At 31.6% G+C, this 19972-nt stretch overlaps 1 protein-coding gene across 1 annotated transcript in view; it reads right to left on the bottom strand.

Moving 5' to 3' along the window:
• Window positions 1-2606: 2606 nt before the first annotated feature.
• The window catches only part of SLC12A2 (solute carrier family 12 member 2), an 87401-nt gene continuing 70035 nt past the window's right edge, over window positions 2607-19972 (bottom strand). Inside the window, exons 19-27 of the mRNA XM_006913342.2 lie at window positions 18422-18501; window positions 15847-15972; window positions 13020-13067; window positions 11474-11596; window positions 9888-9999; window positions 8054-8140; window positions 7235-7370; window positions 6876-6943; window positions 2607-5494 (exon numbers count right to left, since the gene is read on the bottom strand). Of these exons, the coding sequence (XP_006913404.1) occupies window positions 5359-5494; window positions 6876-6943; window positions 7235-7370; window positions 8054-8140; window positions 9888-9999; window positions 11474-11596; window positions 13020-13067; window positions 15847-15972; window positions 18422-18501 (916 nt within the window). The 3' untranslated portion in view covers window positions 2607-5358. The remainder of the gene's footprint in view (window positions 5495-6875; window positions 6944-7234; window positions 7371-8053; window positions 8141-9887; window positions 10000-11473; window positions 11597-13019; window positions 13068-15846; window positions 15973-18421; window positions 18502-19972) is intronic.

The following is a 19972-nucleotide window of genomic DNA, read 5'->3' as shown; positions in this document are numbered from 1 at the left end:
CATAGAAGACATGTTTTAGGCAATACTCATTCATGTGTATGGGCAAAAAACTTGGACTGTATTTGTGTCTAGTTGTAAAACAGGTTATTTCTGTTCTGTGGACAGTGTAAAGCATTTCAACAAAGGGTTTTAGTGGTGGTTTTTTTTTTTTTTTTTTTGCACCTATGCTGTTGATTGCTAAATGTAATATTCTGAACATGACACTGAATAAATGTCTTTTAAAAAAATTCAGAAAGAAAAAAACTGACTTCCATTCTTCGTAATTCAGTTTTCCACAAGGAAGTACAACTGTAAGACTTTTAGCCATAAATAGGCAAATCTTTCACAATCTATAAACCTCTTTTCTTGGAGCATAACTTTCCATCCTACTGCCACCCCGCCTTCCCAAATTGTCTTTGTCATCTTTTACATTTCTTAACTAATAATATTTCTTAGAAAGTCAAAGGAGAGTTTTCATGGAGTAAGCAAAAATGTAGGCTTAAAATAAAAATAATCTGTGGCTTCTCGGTCATTCAAATAAACTCCTATATCTCCTTGCTTTTCAAATTGTGACTACCTCTTTTAAAAATGGCTTAATTGGGGCTTAATTTTATTTAGCATATAAAAGACCAAGCATAATCATATCTTACAGTAGTCCCATATGCCTTTATGTGTACCATATGCAAATCAAAAATACTGACATCTTAATTTTAAAACTTTTTCTTAACATGTTATTAGAGATATAAGAGCTGGATATAAAATTACTCAGCAAACTGCTTCCCTTCTTTAGACTGGATAAGTTAACACTTTCAAGACAAAATCTCCACAGTTTTCTACCCTAAAGACTTCAGCAATATTCTAATGAAATTCTAACAAGTACTGAGTCAGGGTCCTGTTTTTGCATGTCCATGGATCACTGATCCTATTCTATGGATCAAAAAAGTAAGTTTATTTTAATTTGTAACAGGTGGGCAGAATATCTTGGTAATTTGCATTCATTTCCTATAAGAGTGGAACAAAATTTGGGAATGAGTTCCTGATCTGTAAGGACAGCAGCCACAAGGCTGCAACAGCAGGAGGTGACAAATTCAGGGACCTTCACGTTTTCCCTAAAACAGTAGTTTCTAACTCTTACCTTTTCTAACAAAATTCAATGGCAGATTCAAGGGAGAAAAATGGGCTGAAGTTCTTAATACTACCATTTAATAGCCTATCTGAAATGCCTATCACACATGTAAAACACATGAAGGGCAATGAGACATAGATCTTTAGGTATTGTAGTAGGTTACAAAAAAAAGTACGTCAAATTGGTTAATCCAACAACACATTTCGTGTATCTATAATGTGAACTAGCTAAACTAAACAGTACTTCTAATGAGTATATCCTAGGACTTGTGCCATATTTACTCAGAGTTAAACTACCAACTATTTGCTCTGTCCCTACAAACATCCTGTTGCTACATAAACATAAAAACAGAAGCGTATCAAATACCTTTTTTTATCTTTCTTCTAGGTGAATGGATAAAAAAAACCTGCTGGTTCAAAGATGAATTACATTCCTGTTTTGAAAACTGTTGCTCTGATATGCCGCATTCACAGTTGCCTTTGAATTCTCTTTTAACTCTCCAAAGCAGTGAATAAACTTGCCTGAATAGTATCTTATTGGAGAATAAGCAAGAAGCAAAGATCATACAATGGACACACACATTTGGTTTTTGATCTATTAAGGCAGACATTAATATGTATTTTCTACTGTATAGAGTTTAGAAATGACCAAGCTAGCTCAGTTCCTCTAAGTTGTGGATCAGGTAGCAGTAAATGTGTAACAGAGATGTCCCTGGGGATGAAAGACCTGGGCTCTAGACCAACATCCTTCCTTGATTTATCACATGACCTTGGGAAACTCTCTACATTGCTCCAAGCTTTTTCAAGAGTTAAAATAGGGATAAATAGCTGCCCTCCATCTATAACACACCTACTGTAATGTTCAAATGAGAAAGTGAAAATGCTTTGTAAAATTGTAAATAAGCTTAGCCAAAAATCTTAGGAAGAACTGAATCACATTGTCTTTAGGGACTATGAATCCATTTAATCCTCTACTTTCCTCATTCCTAAATGTCTGACTTGGCCCCAAAGGTAAATAAAAAAGCTCAGGGGTGTGAGGGCTGGGAGAAAGTGGTGAAGGGTTAAAGAAGTAAAAATTAGTAGTTGATAGGTGGTCACAGGGATGGGGAGCACGGCATAGAAAATGCAGTCAGCAGTAATGTAATGGCTCTGTGTAGAGCCAGAGGGAAGATAGAGTAATCGGGGATTGTTTCATAAACTATATAAATGTCTAACCAATGGACTGTATACTTGAAACTAAAAAACAAAACAAAATAGTCATTACTTTAAAAAATCAAAATGAGCTGCATCTTATATGGCTCAATCACACTATCAGTATTAATAGTGATTATAACAAAAGCTTAGGGATAGTGAACAATTTCAAACAACTTTGCCAAGTCATGAATATTAAGGTGAAAGCCATTTAAAAAACTCAGATACCAATAATAATTATATAAATGAAGTTAAATTACAAAGTTGACATAGATTTGTAAAACAGATAAAATATAAGAGTAGACATTAAATAGTTTTAATGAATCCACTTCCTTTATTGCAGTAACCTCTGTACAAAGCAGCAACTGCAATACTCAATGTTAAAACATTAGAAAAGCATTTGTGTGACAGTTATAGTACAGTATTATCAAAATATTACATTTTCAAACTTGGTAAACATCCACCAGCTCAAATCTTTAAATTATTTCCATAGTCTTTAAAAATACATAATATCAGAAAGCATATAAAAAGAATGTAAAAGAAAACCTAAAACAAATGAAATAATATAACAAATAAATATTTGATTTAATTCACCATTTAATAATCAGCTTAACACCATTCTCTCTAAACCCACTGAATTTTTACCTATAGGAGTAATGAACTGTCAAATGCCATTGCATAATTATTTGTTTCCAAGTTATCACTAATGATTAGAAATGAAAAACAAAAATTGGCATTAAAATAATCAAATTCAGCATAAATAAAATAGAGTAGAATAGCTTCAACACTAGATAGCCTCTCTAAGAATTGTTGAACTTTATTAGAGCACTACAATAACCTTGAAAATTTTGATCTGGTGTCTAATGTTAATTAAAAGTAATGCGTTTTTTTTTTTTAAAGTGAAAAGCTTCTTACATTATTTCACAGACAATATTACCCTCCCCCCATTATGCATATTTAGATATATTTTATGTACTTTATACACATGTATGTATGATGCATGACATTTGGTTCCTGCAGTAGAGATCACAATGTTTTCCTGAATGGGAAAAACTTAAAAAAAGAAAAATAAGTGTACCTGTGCACATTTCAATATAGCAGCACTCAATTCATGCCCTATTATTCATTTATAATGTTCAAACATGATATTGTTTACTGAATAATATGACATTTCTACTGTCTTTACCCCAAAACACTATAAAACCTGCAATAAATGGAACAATGCTATGAGTTACAACATAAGAAAAAAATTATGGAAAAAATGATTACTCCATTTTCTTAATGTTCTGAATTCAAAATTATTATCAGATCTTCATTTTTATATTAATTTAGTTCCTACTCATGCAGCAAAATACTGCACTATTGACAACAGTAATTTTATAGATTTCTATCAAGATTCATGAAAACCTGCATAAGTTTTTCACCACTGAAACTTATGCTAGTGAACCCATTGAACAGTACTTTAGATGAGAATTTCTCCGTTTTCTAACTGAATGATAACTGTGTGAAGTTACATGCCCTTCAAATGAACACCTCTGTTCTCTAAGAAATCTGTGTTTCAATCTGATTTTGAACTTATGTTTACTAAAGAAAAAGATTTTTAATCTAATGAATGTTGATCACTTAAAACGCAAAAAACCAGCAAAACATAAATGTCGTTATATATACATATGTGCGTCTGTGTATGCATATACATACATACACACATACAGATATGTAGATATATATCCCTTGAAATGTTTTTAGGAAATCCTTCCTTGAATAAAAAATGAAAATTTCACATTAATAACTGTATATAAAGCTTTTAGTAACAGTACATATGCACTGTCAAATTTGTACTAGTAGACTACGATGTCAAAACAGACATTTCAAAAGCACAAACTGGCAGTTTTTCTTAACACAAAAGTTTTAAAGTATTAAGAATGGATTAAATTTAAATGTTCAGAATAATCTGTTCAAACCTGAGTATATTAATTAAGACTAAGTGTACTTGACAATTGAATGAATTAAACCTAAAAACATTTCACTGAGAAACCAGTGGTCCATTTAACCATTTGAGACATTATTTTAAGGATTTATAAAGGATGGCATAGTGAAACTCCATGTAGTATTTACTGAAATAGTCTATGAAATGGCATAGCTTTGTCTAATTTTCCTTCAGAAAAAAATTTCTAGCATTTCTTAAAAGTCCCTCAGATTTGAGAAAAATGCAAAATTAGGACAGATCTCTCTTCTAATAAATACAAATGATCTTGAGGACTTTTGTCTAAAGAATTACAATATATGATATTTCAGCATGGTATATAGAAGTACTGGATAAATCTTCAAACTTCCCTAAGGTTTCAAGAGATAATAATCAAATAAAGATACAAATAAGAGCCACTTAGAAGTTAACAAAAAAGGGGTTTATTGGGCCTTTTTTTCCCTAGATCTACATTTAAACATACTCATACAAACCTAAACTTGGGGTCACTTTTTGGTTCCCATTTTTTTTTGCATTTTTCATTAACTTGCCCTAATTCTCACCTTTAATTTCTAAATGTATACCTTTACAAAAATAGTAAAAAACATACAGTACTCAACACTAATTGGTCAATGGAAAAAGAAAAGTAGTGTCCATTTTAAGATGGAAGAGACTAGAAATAAAAATAGCTGAAGGCAAAGTTTGACATTCTATAAATTTATAAAAAAGGATATATGGATGAAATTTGGTTATTTTCAGAAGGCACCTCAAGGCTAAAGGCTTTTTGTACTCCTTTCATCAATCAAAAAACAACACGTTTTTATTGCTATTCAAGTAGCAAAGGAAAACTTTACTCTCATGAGCTTCAGTCCAATAACAAGGAATCATCATTCGTTAAGATTGAGATATGTTTCTGACTAATGCTGAAGTCTCCATACACACACATCAATGGGACAACTTCTCTGTGTGCTTTCAAATTAATAAAATAGTGAAAGAAAAGTCACAGTTTGCTATCGTGATGTTAATGTGTCATTGAAGATTTCAGTTACTTCACTAGGCACTGAAGTACCATCTGAAGGGCTGTCCACTGTGTAGAACATTTAGGAATAGAAGGTAAGGACACTCTGATGATTCCCACGAACCAGGAGGATAGGTGGTAGGTCCTTAGATAGAGCTTCTAACCATGCCATGTAGAGAGCACTAGACACAGCACCTTTTCGTGCAACTGGGAGACTCCTGGTGTCAAAAAGAGAAAGGAAATTAAGCCATTCATTTGAGTTGAGAAGAATAGAATGTAATAAAAATTATAAATTAAGTCACAATAATAGTAACTAAAAATTACTATAGTTGCAAAATATTTTTAAGTGCAGGGAAATTCTGCATATAGTATGGCAACTACTATACTGCCATAACACTATTCCAATTTTTTAAGTTTGAACAAAATATTTAAAAATTTTTCTTCATAAGAATAGCAAATAAATTTCTATAAACCATAACACACTTGGTACTTAACACTAACCCCCAAATTTCTCCTTCTTCAGTAAGTACAAAATTCTTTTATGGGGATGTAAAGTAGAGCATAAGCAATATAGTTAATAATGTAATAACTAAGGGATCACCTCGTAAATATAAATGTTAAACACTATGCTGTACATCTGAAACTAGTATAAACTATTGAATGTCAACTCTAATTGAAAAATAAAAATTAAAACAAATAAAGGAACTTAAGGTTCTTAATATATTTTTATAAAACATATATATATACCAACATATCTCGGTTTGGTGAGAAATGTTATTATAAATCAAGAAATTTGAGTTATTTGAAATATTTAGTAGCAACTATTAAACAGGAAAAAAATTTGTTTTAGAAGAAAAGGATGCTTCCATCTGAATTTAGAAAGTGGAAACTATACATGGATAAAGAAAACTCAAACAACTCTACATGTTAATTAACTCAAACAACTCTACATGTTAATTTTTATCTTCTCAACTCTCTGGGCTTTCATTTCTATTTATAGATAATGGCAGTAGGCACCAATTGCTCTAGAGAGTGTTTCCAGATTTCTATGTTTAGCATCTTCCATTACAGATATTTGATCATCAGCAGCAAAACTTAAAATTTTCTAGTGTATTAAATAGTTGTTATTAATCACAATAACAATCTTTCGGTGTTATTTTATTTCATCATTTGGCAGGTTTCTGAAGACCTGAGCTTTCCTTACCTATTCAAGGACTTACGCTCCGGGACTGAGAAAATTTGGGTTCAGTATCAAGCTAACATGGTTTTGTGGAGGAAAAGCCAGAGCTAACATTAGCATCTACATTCAACATAAGGACAGTGAATCTGTATGTAAAGTCTGTGTGTGGGAACTTGGGGTGGGATTCAGTCAGGAACCGCTAGTAACTTTTTGGGGTTATTTCCATGAAGAACCTGCTTGGGGTTCAAATTTTGACTTCGGGCTCTCATACCCCACATGTTTGATGGCTATGCTAAAAAATTTTTAAAAGGTGGGAAAAAGGATAAATTCCAGAATGAACTGTTATGATAATTACCTAAATGCATCCTAATTGCATTATTATAAAATAAATACCCAAGAAAATCTTATGTATTACTTACATGACAATGATATTAGCTGTGCTTGAATGTTCTTTTAATAACTCATTTAACCTGATCTGCCGGTATGTCTGAAACAAAGCAGGACACAGTCATTCCTAGACCATCTGAAAATCTAGTATGGTTTATAAAACTATAAGTAGACAAAGAGAAACCAATTTTGGTGTAACAAAAATTTGTTCTCTAATTTTAAAAAAATTAATTTTTTACACTGTCCATGTATAAATGCAACATAAAGTAGATTTAATTCACAGAACTGGTCCCCCCATAACAAATTGCAGTTCTTGATACTTATTTATGTCTTAAGTATTTAAAAAATCACATGGATGATTAATGAAAAGGAACCAGAAGAGAAAGAATACCTTGGTCTTATAAAGTTCAAGTTCATTATCAGTTATTCGCCATGGTTCATCTTCTTTCATTTTATCTGCAATATCTTGTTCTTTATCATCTTCATGAAGTCTGTATGGCTCAATCATTTCATCAAAAGCTACAATACTTAAAAAAATGGAAAGGATACTGACGATTATCTTTATTTTGAATTACTTAACATTAAGATCTTAAATGCTAAGTTATAACTTGAAGAATTAGTGTTTTCCATTGACTGTGCTCCCCTCTACACTCTTAACTACTCTGATCAGTATCTACCCCTGCTCCTATGACCACCCCCCTCGACCTAAGTACATTTTCACCACAGAAGCCAAAATGATCCCTTTGAGCAGTATGTCAAATCATGTCGCTCCTTTACTCAAAACACTCAAAGGCTTTCCCCATTCAAGTACCACTAAATAAAAGTAGTATAAGAAAAGGTACTAGAACATTTCAAAGAGAAGAAAGGGCAGATAGTAAACATTTAAGATGCAGAATAATGAATGTGGGCATAAACAATGGAAATTTAAAAAACCATGTGGAATTTCTGTGGAATCAATTATTTTCAGAAATTACTTATAAACAGTAGTAATTGAATTCTCTGAAAATTGAGGCTCTCTAGAACTTACTTCAATATCTGCTATAGGCATGCCAATTATCAGTGCTAGATTTAAAAAGCTGACTTCACATGTAACTAACAGAAGGCAAAACCCCCAGATAATTAAGTTGAATGATCTGTTATTGAAGTGTCTGGGTAAGTTATCTATAAAAGGATCAGAAATATATACAAAGTAACTTATTCAATAACTTACTTTTCTTTCTTTGGTTTAGTATTAATATCTCCTAGGACCATGATATCGGAGAAGTCTATCCGGAACTTGCTAAGTAAAGTAGCCATCCTAGAACAAAAATGAATAGCACTGAGACACATGAAAGCCATAAATACATATTTTAATTCTATTTAGGGTTGAATCCATATATCTAAAATGCATGATTTATAGGAAAATTCTATCAGGTGCTAAACAAAGTCCATCTAAATTAATTCACACTGTACATTTGCAAAACAGATTTCTAAATTCCCTGAGCAGAGACTTTTGTTATAGTCTTTTACTTTCTCTGAATCTCTCCTTAGTATCCAATAATGAATGGACAGAGAGTGACATTAACAATGAAATTTGAATGGCAACTAGTTTTTTTTTTAAGTTAATTTTAGTCAAATTATAGTTAAGTATATGGATTTCAGTAAAAACTTGTAAATACTTATTTGTTTAATTATTTTTGGATTAGTCTTCATCCACGAAGAATGAATATCTCAAGGCCCAAACTGAAGCTATGACTGATGGTATAGATTAAGTTCACAGTCTTTTTTGAGGGAGTAGGGAAGACTTGGATAGGCATGGAATAAAAGCTCCAACAAGCCTCTGATTTTTCAGTAAATAAACACTTTTTGGAGGCATAGTTAGCAATAAAATCTTGTGGCTAGAAAAGTTGAACACATAAACAGAAAAAGGAATGAACAAAACAGGATTTTATTTTTAATGAGTTTTCTAAATTGAGATACTAGAAAACAGACAAGCAACAGATTTAACTTTTAAATTATTTCTACTATTTCTTGCATAATTCACTGTTTGAAATGAATAAACATCTAGCTGAATTCTGGTATAAATCTACTAAGTCCTGCTATGTGTTATAGGGCTCACAAAACTCAAATCTAAGAATAAAATACAAGCCCCAGAATGTGATGAGTGGTATCATGATTCAGGAAGGAAATATAACAACTAGTGGTTAGTGGGGAGAGGGGTGATGGGAAAGTGTTATGAAGAAGGTGACAACTGTCTTGGGCTTTAAAGAATGTAGTATATTGACAGAAAAGGGAGGCAAGCAAGGAGTTTTTTACAGTAGAGAAATGAGAGTATGCAAAGGAGTAAAAGTCTGAAAGCACATGCATGTTTAGGGCAGGTAGAGAAATGTAAACTGAAGTATAAAGCATATTTGGGGGAACAGAAGATAATAGAAATTGAACAGGAGGACATGTAAAGGGCCTTGTCATGTTTTGGCATAGACTTTCTACGGTATGTTACAGAGATATTAAAAGTATTTTTGGCAGAGGAATCATATTATCAAGCTCTGCTTTCTAAACATGAAATTAGAAGAAACGTGCACCATATATGCTGAAAAGGTCAGAGACTAGGCATAAGATATTCAGAGAAGCACTGAAACCAGAACTAGAATTGTGACAATACAAACAGAAATAAGAGAATGAATGAAAATGGCATCCTGCATTTCTGTTGTCCAGAACTCTACAAAATGTATCCCATATATGAATATGTAATCTTTGTGTACTTTCTCCCCAAATTTAAAAAAAAAAGCTGCTTAACACTTTAATACCATAAGTATTTAATAAAGACTTTCTAAAATGTCAATATATTAAAAAATGTTATATGTCGATAAAACTAAGTATAACTTAAACATAGACTAAATTAAAGAGAATGGGGTTTTATTTGTTTAACTAGAATTTTCAGCTTCAGTATAGAACAGAGCAACATGACTGACATTTTATGGATTGCCTAATTTTTATCCTATCGAATGTATATTGTATAGTAAAGTACCATTAATTAAATGCCCTTCAATTTAAAATAGACTTACGCTCTCCGGTCATGGTCTATTCTGTTTATTTTTCCACCAATGAATACTCTGATTTTACAATCTTTCCACTTTTTCTTGGTCGTCAGAAGATAAGGTATCAATAAAGTCAAACCTGAATCATAAAAATATAACAAATCATTTACTTAATGCTAACTTCTCAATCAAGAACTTTTAATTTAGTCTCTAAAAACATGTTTACTACAACTCAATAGAAAACAGAATTTTTCTTTCTGGCCTTCCTTGATTTAGTCACGGTGCCATAAGGCAGGGCTGAACTAGGTGGGCGATCTAGTGGAGTCAGGACCCATGTGAGGAAGGGAGCGAAATGGGACAGTGGCCTGGCAGAGTTGGATTATTCACATACAGGAGTGGTGAGAAATGAGAATATTCATTGATGCTAATGAGAGCCAGCTTTCTCACTGAAATCAGAAACATAAAAAGAGAGAAGCTGGACTGAACTCTGCAGTGTTGGACTGGAACTGGTTTTCAATCTATATGCACATATACAAACATATATATGTGCATTTTCTAGATCTGCCCACTGAGAAGGCCTGGGGGCAGTGAAACCCTAGTAACAATGAGCATATCTTAATACCCTGATCTTTGTTTCTCAATACCACTCTCCATTAAAGGAATCAGGGCTCCTTGGATAATGAATGATTCGATAGCTGGTGTAAATACAAAACCGAGCCTGGAACATCTTATTGTACCAGAAAATAAAGAATGATTGAGACACGACAAATGGACATAAAAGTTAGACAAAACAGGAAATCCAGGACAATTTGAATATCAAAACAAATCATGAGACTGACAAATCATACCCCACTGAATAGAATAGGAATCCATGAGTCCACTCAGAAATAATGAGAAAGCTCTTCCTTATAGTAAAATTCCAACTAATAAATGAGGAAGAAATGATAGAATTGGAAAGTCATCTTTTGGCAACCACTAACACACCACCACAACAATAATAAATTCAGGCAGAAATATCAATGGATGCCAAAGATGGTGGCAAAAGTTGCAGTAACAATGGTATATTTACATGGTCTCAAAGTAACACTCCATTCCCCAAATTATAATTATATAATTATAAAAGGGAGAAATAGTAACTCTTCAGTGTATAAACCTGGTGAAAACCACCTTACTCAAAAGTCAAAGGTAATTTTACCAATGATGAGACAAATCAACATCATGTGCCATCTGATGAGATATAGACAGAAGAGCATAGCATCACTTCTGTGATATTTCTACCCAAAATACATAACTTAAAATTAATTATGATGAAACATCAAATGACACTCCAAATTTTAAGTGACATTCTACAAAATGGTCTGTAATATTAAAAGAAAATGTTAAGGTCGTGGAGCTCAAGGAAGGACCTATCAACTCCCAAAGTGAGAGACGATGAAGAGATATGACAACTAAGTGGAACACCTGTTTCTGAAATTAATCCCGTTGCTTTGAGAATGCTGGCAAAACTGGAATGGGGTCTACTGGTGAAGAAAGAGTATACTCCAACTCTTAGTACTATTCTCACAACTCCAATAAGTTTAAAACTGTTAAAGAAAATACATTAACAGCCTTACCTCCATCATCAAAAAGCCACCAGACATCAATAGTATTCTTTCCTTGCTTTTTCTGAAACTGTGTACTAGCTTCAAGAAGCTTTTGGTCAGCTACATTTAAAGGCACAGCAGGGCCTTTGGATTCTAAAGGATTAAGCAGAAAAATAAGATGTAAGAAAACTAAATATTAAAGTCCCTTGTGCTGAATTCCTACAGTTTCCTTTAATATACTTAAATGTTTATAATGTAGATAGTTGTATATGGCATCCATCATAAGCTTTCAATTGTTTATGATTGAAACATACTTTTAAAAAGATTACAGATAAATACATCTTTACAACAGCTAAACTCATCCAAATTATCCTGCCTTACTTCCAATATTTTGAAGCATTCTGAATGAAAGAGAATCATAAGTACCAATCAAGAAAATTATAATTAACTACTGGATTTTGATTTCTGAAAGGCCGTTTTGGGTTAACTGGACAAATTAAATTTATGCCTATTCTACGAATATCTTTTGTAATCTAGTTTCTCAATAATATAAAGCTCAAAAAATTTTTTTAAATAAAATGTTGTTATCTGTAATATGATAGACAGAAGGAAGTGGAAGACATACCAATGCATTCTTACAATTATCACAATGAAACCTCTAAGGAAAAACACCCTCATCTTGACCTAAGTTTTGTCCTCTCAATATAGAACACCCAATTCTAAAGCCATATAACCACCACCACATCTTTCTCTGAATCATAGAAAGATGGTGAGAACTCCTTGGAAGGACACCTGTATGCTACAAGTCTATATCAAGACAGCTCCCTTTTATATTCTCAAGAATTAGGGGGGCGGGGGGGGACGGGGGGAGAATCGGCACAGCTCTGTGAGCAAGCGAATGACTATTATGAAACTCCTACATCAAATTTTAATAAGCAGAAATCCACAGGAGGAAATCTGATCACTTTTACAGAATGTCTATCATTCACTTTTCATGCTGCCATGATGTATGCAAACATGACAAATGATTTTGCATGATGAAATATTATGGCTACCAAACCACACTGCTCCATAACTCTCACCTCTATCTCCTTCTCATAAAATTCATGTATGTTGACATGACTGTATCTCCCAAACGCAGCAGGACTGTGAGAAATATTGTAATTTTTGAAATGAAAAATATATTAGTATCAAAATTAAGGACTTGGCTGGGTACAACTGATGGTAAAGAATGTAAGTGACACTGTAAATAAACCTATTTCAGTGTCTCTAATTATCATCTAAACCATGCAGTTTAAAGTAAAAAATTAATACTGACTTTCAGGGTGTGAATATTTCAAAAATGCTATGATGACATAAAATAATTTGTCTTTGATGTATATCACCTTTTCCTGGAATGATTTAACTCTTTAGTTGGACTAATGATAATTTTTCTAATCTGCATTTAATAAATAAGTGTAACATCACCTCACCATGAAAATAAAAACTAAGGTAAAAAAAGAAAATAATAAGGTCGGATTTAAAGAGTTAACAGTATGAAAAAAAGGATTAAAATAAAATGATGAAAAATGCCTGCCTTTTTTCAACAGTGGTTGAGTTGGAGTCTTGCCATCCTCTTCCTCATCTAGATTATGTTTAAAAAACAAAATATAAGTTAATTGCCTTTATATTATTAAATAATTAAAATATAATGTAAACGGCACATTTATAAACAAAACAACGACACGAAAACACAGTCTGTGAATGATCATCAAGACTGAAGATAGATGTTTTCTAGAGAGGGTGTAGGATTTTAAAAAGCAAATATATTTTAGACCCCTCCAACTGAGCTACTGATCAACATTCATCCCCAAATTTTATTCCTGTACAACTGACCAAAACTTCAGTGCAATTTTAAAACTTTTTTTATATTTGAAGTCAGTTGAAAAGATGTTGAATTATGGCTTATAGAGTAGAAATATGACATGAAAAAACTGACATTGCAGATAATATGCAAATTTTAAACATGCCACTGCATCACTGTGCAAATGACTGAAAAGTAACTTTAGAAACATTTAATGGATATTTGGCATTTTTAAAAATTAATCACCACTTGCAATATTAAGAAATTTGACTAGACAGAGCCTTTTTGGTTTATATAAAATGCCAGGTTATACAGGAGTGATTTTTTTCAAATATGTAAATCTATATATGTGTATATGCATATATGTATGCATATACTGGTCCATTTACATTTAAATATCTATAAATATTTTCCTGGGGTTAACAGTTTTCCTAACCTCAGTTTTTTTCTTAATATAAGCTTATATGATATTTTGCTTAAGGCATATAAAACTCCCAACTTGGACAGGAAAAGGTATACCGCAGTGGGCTCCAGAGTCAGACTTCCAGCGTTCCAATATTACCATTAACTCTTTTTCTGGCTGTGTGACTAACGACTCCCTTTCCTCGGTTATAAAAAGGATGAACAATACCTACCTCTTAAGATTGTTATATTGCAAGTATTAATGCACTTAGTTCAGTGCTTAACACAAATTATTCAAAGGGTGCTCTTTCTGTTCCCTTGTATACAACTGTATGCCTTAATAATCAAGACAGATATACCAAATATCTATGACTATATAACTACACCAGAATATTTGTAATTCCTAAGACTTTTAAAATTGTCTAAACTTTTCTACAGTTTCTATGCTAATTTTGAAAATAATTGGCTAAATAGAAAATAAACACAAAATAAAATTACTGCTGCTTTTAAATGCTAATTTCTTATGCCTGTTATGGGACAAGAAACATTTTGATTATTACAGTTAATTTTTTAGTATTAAATACTATTGTTCCTAAAAGTTTGATATTATCTGTCTTTGATAATAAAAACATTTAGAAATATAACTATGGACATTTTGTATTCATTTCAAAGCTCAGAAAAGTTGAGGAAATATAGACACTTAAAATGATTTAAACTAAGTTGAAAGTATTTACATTTTATAACAAAAAGATAAATAGAAATGTACTGACCCAGTTTTCTACTTTATAAAAATAATGACATTATGAGATTGTGACACACATTAGTGAGCTAATGTATGGATAACATCTACAATGTAGGAGGCACAAAGTAGATGCTTGGTAAATATTACTTCTCTTCCCCTCCCCCATCATAGTTTTATCTGTTAACTCCTAACAGATTTTATAAAGAAAGTATTTGTTTTAGGCGAGAAAAAAAGACAAGAATAAAAGTAAGAGGAAATGAAAGAATGTATACCATAAACTAAAAATAAATGCAGGAACATAAGAAGAGTTATCAGAATTAGTTTATAGAGTTTTGACACGAAACAAAAAAAAAATTATAATTAAGCCAGCAAAGAACTGAAAGGGAAAATGGGTCTCAACTAAGTTCTCAACTACCATTACTCTAGGCGAACAAGGTAAATAAAGGAGGAAAGAAATAAAAAGAAACATTACTGCTTCTAAATAATATATAAGAGATCAATTTTTACAGAGACAAGATTTGTCCAACGTTATCAATTTCAGAAAAAGAATTGTAATTATTCACAGGAGTCAAAAGTATGATATGGTTTGATGATTCACAGTGCAGATTTTTTCTTATTGCGTCAGCTGGGAATAGGACAGATAGATGGAGATACTAGACTGAACAGAGGTAGGAGAGTGAGGGTGGGAGAGTAAGATTTGGAAGTCATCCCTCTTTCCTTTTTATAAACGTGACATATAGATTTGTGGATGAATTTATCTGAAAGTCTCATAAGATCTGGACACCTTTTTCTGGCTTGAAGCACATGAGCCACCAGGGGTATTATGTTTGTAATTATGGCCTTATAGTTCAGCAATCAAATACAAGGAGCGTGTTTCTTCAGAGAGACTAAATTGGGAAATAAAATTGCACTTGATTTTTTCTTACATTGTTTTACCTAAACAACTTCAGACTCAGCAAATGCAAAAAATTTCTGAATATCTCAGCACATAAACAAAACCCCTGGTATTTAAATATCTTGACTTCAACCAAAAAATTATGTAAATTAATTATGTAAGCTTCATTCCTTTCAAAGTTATCATATGCTGTACGCACACAAACATCGCTCTAAAATTATCATGTTTCTTTCCAAGTTCAGATTTAACCTAAGCTTCAAATTAAAATGTTTTATTTAAAGCAAATATAAGTTAAAAACATACACGAGCACATAATTAATTGGTGTGGTTTCTGTTCTATGACCCAGTAAAATAAGTAATCATTTTGCGCCATTTTTGAAAGCTATAAATTTTACCTGAGCTATTAAAAATGAAAAGTCAAGTTTGAGAACAGGTTACTTTATTAGCTGTGTTATGTAATAAAAGCCATTTCTCTTCAAATTAAAACATTACCTCAATAAAATTTGTTTGAATAAAATTACCTTTATGGGTAACAGTTTTTTCACCAGATGGTTTGGAAGTATCTAAATCCGATTTCTTACTATATTCTATACTTAGTACCACATCCTTGACACCAGGAGATTTCTCTTGTGATGACAATAATTCTTCTGTAGATATGAAAATATTCAAATATTATCTAAATCTTATTTTAATCATTAAAGAAAGCATCATGGCATAATATCAATTAAATGATAATTTTAAGCAAAGTTTATTATGAAATAAGTTTACAATAAATGATTTCTTATATAAACAAATGTGACAATCTGTTCATTTCAATATCTTGAGCCACAGCTAAGTGTGACATTTGAATTAGGTGCTGGGCAATCAGTAATGAGTGAGATTCATGGAACACAAGAACGTGGTAGGCAAGGAATAATGTATGCTATGTGAATCAACTCTATTCTCAAAGTCATTAACACATATAAAAAATGTAAAATGTGAAAATTTTTCATATACATATAAGATGACAGACAACACTGAAGGCTTGGGAGCAAAAAGTAAAGGGATTAAGTACAAATTGGCAGTTATAAAATAGTCACGGAAATGTAAAGTACAGCATTGGGAATATAGTCAATGATATTGTAATTATTATGTATGGTATCAGGGGTGTACTAACTTATCAGGGGGATTACTTCATATATAAGTGATATAAATGTCTAATCACTATGCTGCAGACCTGAAACTAATATAACATTGAATGTCAACTGTAATTGAAAAAATTTTTGAAATTCTTTAAAAAAAAAAAAAACCTATGTGAGCCTAGATGCCAACAGTATGCGAAAAGGTTCACAGGCTGTATTTTCTTTTTAATCTTCGCAATGACCCTATGAAGTAATTATATTTTTAACAGATGAGGAAACTGAGGGTTGGAAGTCAGCAAATTTGCCTAGCCTCAAACTACGAAGAGAAAAGGCTGGGATTTTTAACGCAGCTCTGACTCCAAAGCCTGTACCCTTAATCCCTGTCTAAACCAAACCCCTGTCTCCAAATCCTAATGATGAATAACAAGGATTTCAAAACAATTTTCATAATGATTATAAACACATAAAAATATTTTCTCCAAGTTCCAATCACATTCAAATCTCAGTATATTATAGAACTACATAATTTATTAGCCAAATGGATATTTTTGAGTGAAAGGGAACACTACTAATAATTACACAGAGTTAAAAGGAACCCTAAACCTAAATCGCTGTTAGAGCAAGAGAGAATTAAAATAGTATTTTGTAAGGCCTACTCCAGAGTAAGAAAACGCATTTTCAGCAAGCCATACTTTTGTGTTACACGGATAAAGACCTCAAAGCACTCCTTTCAGAACTGCATAATACCCTTAAAATGGTGGGGCAGTGGGAGGATTAAAACAGTTTAAGTATATAAACAAGTGACAAAAGTTCATTATCTGCCTCAGCTATTTAGGCTTAGCTAATTTTGATCATTCGGTGAATTAATTGATAAAGGTAAAATGCATGCAAAATTTCTTAAGCTTATAATATTTTTAAATATTTTTATTTTTGAATTATAGTAGACTTACTCTGCCATCTTGACTGGAACAAGCTTTTATAATTTTTAAATTACCAGGAAATCATTAGAGGGTATGAAATTTTCCATAGTTTATTTATAAAGTTTGCAAAAGTACTAGGTATACTTTAACTGGTTTTAATCTTTACTTTTAAAAAATTGGTTTTTTAAGTACTTTGAAAATTATATAGTTGGAGAAGAGATTAGTGGGTATTGGGTTAATGATGGGGGATAAGGGAAGAGTATAGTGAAGGCTAAAAAGGGGTAGCATAAGAGAGATCTCTGTAGTGATGGAACAGTTCCGTATCTTGACTATGGTGCTGATTACATGAATCAATATATATGATATGCATTCATGCACGCAGAAGGGTACCTAAAACTAGTGAAATATGAATAAGTATATAAACTGTCCCAATGTCAATTTCCTGATTTTGATATAGCTATAGATATGCAAGATATTATAACTGGAGGAAACCGAATAAAGGGTAAACAGGATCTCACTGTACTATTTTTGCAACTTCTTGTGAATCTATAATTATAAAATAAAAAGTCAAAATAAAAGTAAAAAAAATGACTTACAGGATCTTTTCTGGAGACCAAGTAAATGATATTACAAAGTTTAATTTTTCATTATTAATATGCTTCTATATACAAAGCATGACTTTCATAAACAAGAAAATATCTAATGATTTAGCACACATTTAAAATTTTTCTGGTATTTTATTTATCATGTCTTTTCACAAAGTTGGTCAATCTACAATCATATTTAATGTTTATTTCACTTAAAACTTATTTAAATTGAATTTTATTCTCTCCATTAATGATCACTACCCATTATTTAGGTTGGTACAAAGAAAAAACACAAACTTTGCTGGAGCCAAACAGATCTGATCTTAAACTGACATACAATAAGTCCATAACACATAATAAATGATAAATATTAAAATTATTGAAGAACTGGTAAGAATTATATATTTTTCTAACAAAGTAATTAATTTATATTTTTAAAATAAAAAACTTATTTCAAACAAAATTTACCTTGTCCTTGAAGATGAGATATATCCAGACCCTCTTTTAGGCGGATAACCACTACTCCATATTGTATGTCAAAGGCATCACTAAAATAGGGAGGAAAAAAAAAAAATCACAAAAATTGGCCTCTTCTGCTGGAAAATGAAGGCAATAGTAGATATGATCTTCACAATTACTTTCAACCTTAAATATCTGATTCTTTAATATGCTTTAAAAATTCCAATGCAATCCATATACTGTTAGTTTCAAATCCTACACCATTCCCTTTCCCTGTTTCTATAATACCTCTAAACTTACATGTAGATCTTTATAGTAATGATGTTCTACCTACAGCAGCTGTTTAAAGCAGTAATTGTATTTTTATCTTATCAGAAACAAATTATGGAAAAACAACTTTCAGGAATTCTACCATACTTATTTTAAACTTATACCCTTAAAACCAAGAGAAATACTTAAAGACAAAAAAGATAGATTTTACTGAGAATGAAAGCAGATTTTAGAGTATGATCGTTTCTGAAAGGAGAAAGTATATTTTTAAGTTATTTACAATTTTTTACAAAACTTAAAAAATAGTCCTAAGATTTTGTATGCATTTGCAAACATGTGTTCATATGTCCTTTTAATTTTTTAAACAAAAATGGAAGCATCTCATATATATGTTAAAACCTCAAAGATAACTAAAAAACTAGATTTAAATTCTGGAAACTTTGTTAAGACCATAAATTCTGTACATCTAAGTTCTTCTCAAATCTACTGAAAGAATTAGAAGCTGCAAAACTTCAGGTTTTTCCCCAATGTGGCAACTAGTTTAAGGTAGGATGAACTCATGCTTACAAAAAGGTAACAAGCCCAAAGCCAAGAGCAGTCAAAACAATATGATGGACCAGGAAAACTTTAATTTTACTAGAAGCATTTAAAAATTACTTGGGAAATTTTATTGATTATATACTTTACTGATTAGAAAGAAATTTAAAAAAATAAAAATAAAAGTAAAGTATGAAATCTAGTTACTTCCTCAAAGATGTTTCAAGGCAGCTATGAAAACAAAACTATCATATCTGATATAGGCAAATAATTATGTCCTTTCAAATACAGATACAACAGGAGTTCCAGTAAAGGAAATAAATAATAACACGAACAGAGTAAAATCAGAAAGACAAAGTTACAAAAGAATAAAAAGAACGCACGAGACAAACCATAAAAGGAAAGTTAAAGTGATGTAAATCAAAACTAAGCTGTCTGATAAAGATCATTGGAAATACCACTGAAAGTGAATAGTATACTCAGAACTTGTACTTCAAGGGGGTAGAAAAGCAAAACATATAAGTATACCTTTTTTAAAAAAATGTAAATAACTTAATGGATGAACCAAATGACTAACTGCAAAATTAATTTGAGAGGGGCACAACGTAACCTCTGAGGTTGATATCAGTAAAGCCTTACTCAGCAGGTATTATTATAATGACATAACTTAACAGGTGATGGGTCTGACAACATATGGGAATTCTGCTCAGCAATAGCTGTAGGGATGAGAAAAAGCTTCCTAACTTAAATGGG

Source organism: Pteropus alecto, unplaced genomic scaffold (genome assembly GCF_000325575.1).
Source record: "Pteropus alecto unplaced genomic scaffold, ASM32557v1 scaffold20, whole genome shotgun sequence".
Taxonomy (NCBI): Eukaryota; Metazoa; Chordata; class Mammalia; order Chiroptera; family Pteropodidae; genus Pteropus; species Pteropus alecto.
The sequence above is the reverse complement of the archived record's forward strand: the minus strand, read 5'-3'. Positions and strand labels throughout refer to the sequence as shown.